The sequence below is a fragment of the Nematolebias whitei genome, chromosome 8 (genome assembly GCF_014905685.2).
Source record: "Nematolebias whitei isolate Nwh7 chromosome 8, NemWhi1, whole genome shotgun sequence".
Classification (NCBI taxonomy): Eukaryota; Metazoa; Chordata; class Actinopteri; order Cyprinodontiformes; family Rivulidae; genus Nematolebias; species Nematolebias whitei.
The window spans coordinates 44,684,981-44,689,382 of NC_056505.1; the positions used below are offsets into that span (position 1 = coordinate 44,684,981).

The 4,402-nt window shown below is 41.9% G+C and overlaps 1 protein-coding gene across 1 annotated transcript in view; it reads right to left on the reverse strand.

The window, feature by feature from the left end:
- LOC119413699 (E3 SUMO-protein ligase ZBED1-like) overlaps positions 1-3,958 on the reverse strand; it is a 20,474-nt gene extending 16,516 nt beyond the window's left edge. The window contains exons 1-3 of the mRNA XM_037680754.1: positions 2,243-3,958; positions 1,959-2,076; positions 1,392-1,667 (exon numbers count right to left, since the gene is read on the reverse strand). Coding sequence (XP_037536682.1) covers positions 1,392-1,667; positions 1,959-2,076; positions 2,243-3,715 — 1,867 coding nt within the window. The 5' untranslated portion in view covers positions 3,716-3,958. The remainder of the gene's footprint in view (positions 1-1,391; positions 1,668-1,958; positions 2,077-2,242) is intronic.
- Between the last annotated feature and the right edge of the window lie 444 nt (positions 3,959-4,402).

Genomic DNA, 4,402 nt, shown 5'->3' on the forward strand with positions numbered 1-4,402 from the left:
ACACACATACTCTCACACACACAGGTATATACACACACATACTCACACACACACACAGGTATATACTAGGGTTGTACATCTCTGTGTGATAGACGATTCGATTCGCATCTAGATACAAAGGTTACGATTCGATTCAAAAACGATTTATTTTAAAAACAGAACGATTTGATTCGATTCGATACAGTGGAAGAGCGATTCGGTTCGATTCAACTTTATATAATTCTACAGTTTAACATTTGTTGAATGTAGACAAATATTAATTATGAACAAAAAGGGCCATTTCTATAAATGTGACATTCTTACATTATTTTTAAATTTGTAAAAGTTTACATACATCATATCTAAAAGCGTGCAGTAAGGCACTGGCAAAAATAAAGTAAAAAGCCAAACAACAGAATCACATGTCAAATGTGTTTATTTTTAGACATGGACCTAAAAAGACCAGCTAAAAGAATATTTCTTTGTTTGATGGGATCAGTATAAAATGAGAAAATAAAGAAAAATTATAAAATGCACAAATGATTACAGCAGCATGTAAAAAAAAAAAATAAAAAAAAAATAGGAATAAGCTACAGTAAGCACAAAGCACCTGTGCAATAACCTGTCACATACCCTGCGTAGTTTGGTAGTTATGTGCAATATATATCATGTGCATTTTAGCTTATATTACATTACTACCTTGAAATACTTATTCACACAAATTCATTCTGCTTCACTGTAAAAATTCTACAATGTTGTTTACCATTTTTCTCTTCAGAAACTTTGTAAATATTATAATTACTTTTTCACTTTTTGGTAGTTTATTTTGTACCCTTATTGCATGCTTTAGTATTTCTTGTTTGCTTGTTTTTTGTTTTTTAGCAAGTCAAATCGGTTCTTCTCATCCTGAACATTTCATTGTGTTAACCTTGCATATGACAAATAAACACAACTTGAACTTGAACTTAATAATACAAAAACATAATGCAAGAACAGTACGCCTAACAACAGCAGCACGAACATGAGTTTGTGTGAGCAGGTGGGCACAGATTAATATAACATCATGTCATTTAAACAGCAGCATGAGATCAGATCAGCAGCATGGATAATCAGCAGCACATATCAACAGTCAAAGTGCCGATTACATGTATAAAAGAAATCAAACTGCAGCTTTCTGACCTGGTGAGGTAGTCTAAACAAAAGTAATGTCCTGCATTTCTACATTCACGTCAGGTTCAATCTGAACTCAAACACAGTGAAGTAGTTCACTTCCTTATGTTTGTATGTTTACCTATATTTTTATTCGTCATAATCACTGTCCTCATCTTTTTTTTGCGGCAGATTTTTCTTAAGGAAAATCAGCTGATCCACATGCTCATGTTTGAGTAGACTGCGTTTTGTGGAAACAGTACCTCCTGCAGTGCTGAAAACTCTCTCAGATGCCACACTGGTGGCCGGTATGCACAGATACATTTTAGCCATAGATGACAGCAGTGGCAAGTCCTGTTGCTCTTTCCACCACTGTAGTGGGTTTTTTTTCAGGGGCAAAGGATCACGCTCTCTGTACCTCTTGACTTCTTCATTGGCCTGGTCCCTCACAGATCTAGATGCCGTCCTTACTTGAAAGTCTTCTCCCAACAGCTGGTCCAGGGCTGACATTCTCTTCTTTTTACAAGGAGGTTTATCATCTGAAATAGAAAACAAGTACCATATATTACTGGCTATGTTTGCCATGAAGTTTTTTAATTGACTACCATTTTATGTATAAATCTTCATTTGATGTTCAGAATTTATTTATGTAAGGACTCGTGTACATATGTAAAATATGTATCATTATCATCATCATTATTATTTAACTCTTTCTTTGCATGCAGATCCTCTTATTATAGTGAATGTGTTTTATACTGATACTATGACTGCAGCACAAGTTTAAGACAAAGTCTTCTCGTTCTTGATCACAAGTTATAAAACACACAAACCTTTATGCTCATCTTGGGTCTGGGGTACATCAATGCAGACGTCCGGATCTCCATTTGCAGGTTCACTCTGACATGGATCAGTCTGCACTGGACCTCTCTGAACTGAACCCCCCGTTACCTAGAAATAAAACATGAAATAACATTTAGTGTACAGTATGGTTAAATGCAGTGTAAAGAATCAAATAAACAGTAGTCAGAATATATCTAATGACAGCAACAAAACACAGCAGACTGTAACTGAATGTACTGTAATATGTATTTTGTCAGTGTGTTGGGGGATTTACCTTGTGATGCAGGGATGCTGCTTCTGCTGATATGCTTGTGAATGTCCTCTCTGCATCATGGTTACTGAGGAAGGGCAGGGACTTAAAACGGGGGTCCAGAGCTGCTGCAGTGTGGAAGAGATCTTCAAGGCCTGTGTAGCGTTTCTCCAAGTCATTCTTGAACGCCTGCTTCATCTCTCTGATTAACACTGAGTCTTCATCTGATGGTTCAAAGTTCTTTTTAAGCTTTGCTTTTACAGGAAGAATCATTGAGAGTGTGGGTCGCTTGTCTTCAGACATGCTGGTAGTCACAAGTTTGACCGGCGCCATCAGTTTGACAATGTCTTCAATGTCGCAGAAGTCTTTGTCCTTGAGAGTATTCACCTCTTCTCCTTTTCTGAGGTCCCTGGACATGAGTGCTGCAGAAATCGCAGGATGTTGCTCAAAAAAGCGTTCAAGCATGTCATGGGAGCTATTCCACCGCGTGGATACATCTTGGATGAGTTTGTGGGAAGGCAAGGCTAGTTGTTTCTGTTTCTCTTGAAGGATTTCTGCTGCCCTCACACTACGATGAAAAAAGGCAACGGCTTTCCTCACTCTCCCCAGCAACCTTGCTACTGTGTCAACTTTAAAGGCTTTCTGTGTGGCGAGATTAATAGTGTGTGCAAAGCACATGAGGTGAGGGGTCATCTCTGCTTCCACTCCAGCTAATACCATGTTTGTGGCATTGTCTGTCACCAGGGCTGGATCTTTATCAAGAAGGTTCCAGTCAACACATGCCTGTTTTAGCAGAGCACCAATGTTTTTCCCAGTGTGGGATCCTTTGAATGCCCTGGTTTGCAACACATGCACATTTAACTTCCAGTCTGGAGAGATGTAGTGGACAGTGATGGTCACATAAGACTCAGTGGAGCATGACGTCCAGGCATCGGTTGTAATAGCAACTCGCTCTGCATGTGCCAATTCTTTTTCAACTTGGCTCTTCACTTGGGCATACAACGCTGGCATGCATGTGTTTGTGATATGCTGCCGGGACGGAATCTTATATCTGGGCTCTAACGTATGAATCAAATCCTGAAATCCTTCCCCCTCCACTATATTGTACGGCCATAAGCCCTTAGCTATGAAACGGGTTATTGATGCCGTTATATCCTTAGCTCGTGATGAACTGTCGCCGAGTTGCCCGTAAAATTTAGTGATAACGTTACCCGTCGCTCTCTGTGTGGCAGCTGCCTGCTCCTGCTCGTTGTTATGGGGCTTGAGAAGTTCGCCATACTCCTCTCTGTGTTTTCTCGTTGCATGTTGATCAAGGTTTGTTGTGCTACCAGTGTACTTCAGAGGTGCTCTGCATAGCTTACAAATAGCGTGGTTTTTGTCGAGTTTTCCGTCCTTCTTGTAAAACCCGAAAACGTTCCACACTTTAGACTTTTGTCTGGCTGCTGTATTGAAAATCTTTCTCGGTGACCCGCTAACGCTGCTACTATTTACATCCATTCTCGTTGTCTTGGTGAGCTACGGAGCATGCGTGAGAATAGCTTCGCGGGCATTTCCGACTCTCGCGTTGTTTTATAAACGCACTGTCAACCGAGCTAGTCTCGCGATACCCGGTTCATGTCTCTTCAACCGGTTCATCTCAGCATTTGTGGCTGGTTGCTGTCGATTTATACGGCTGCTACCGACACAACCATATCGCTAGCTTGTCAAACCGGATATCCGGTCGTATCGGTTTATCTATAACAACCCTAGTATATACACACACATACTCACACACACACAGGTATATACACACACATACACACACACAGGTATATACACACACACATACTCACACACCATCCATCCATCCATTTTCTTCCGCTTATCCGGGGTCGGGTCGCGGGGGTAGTAGCCTAAGTAGGGAAGCCCAGACTTCCCTCTCCCCAGCCACTTGGGCCAGCTCTTCTGGGGGAATCCCGAGGCGTTCCCAGGCCAGCCGAGAAACAGTCCCTCCAGCGTGTCCTGGGTCTTCCTCTGGGCCTCCTTCCGGTGGGACGTGTCCGGAACACCTCACCAGGGAGGCGTCCAGAAGGCATCCTAAACAGATGCCCAAGCCACCTCAACTGGCTCCTCTCGACGTGGAGAAGCAGCGGCTCTACTCCGAGTCCCTCCCGGATGATCGAGCTTCTCACCCTGTCTCTAAGG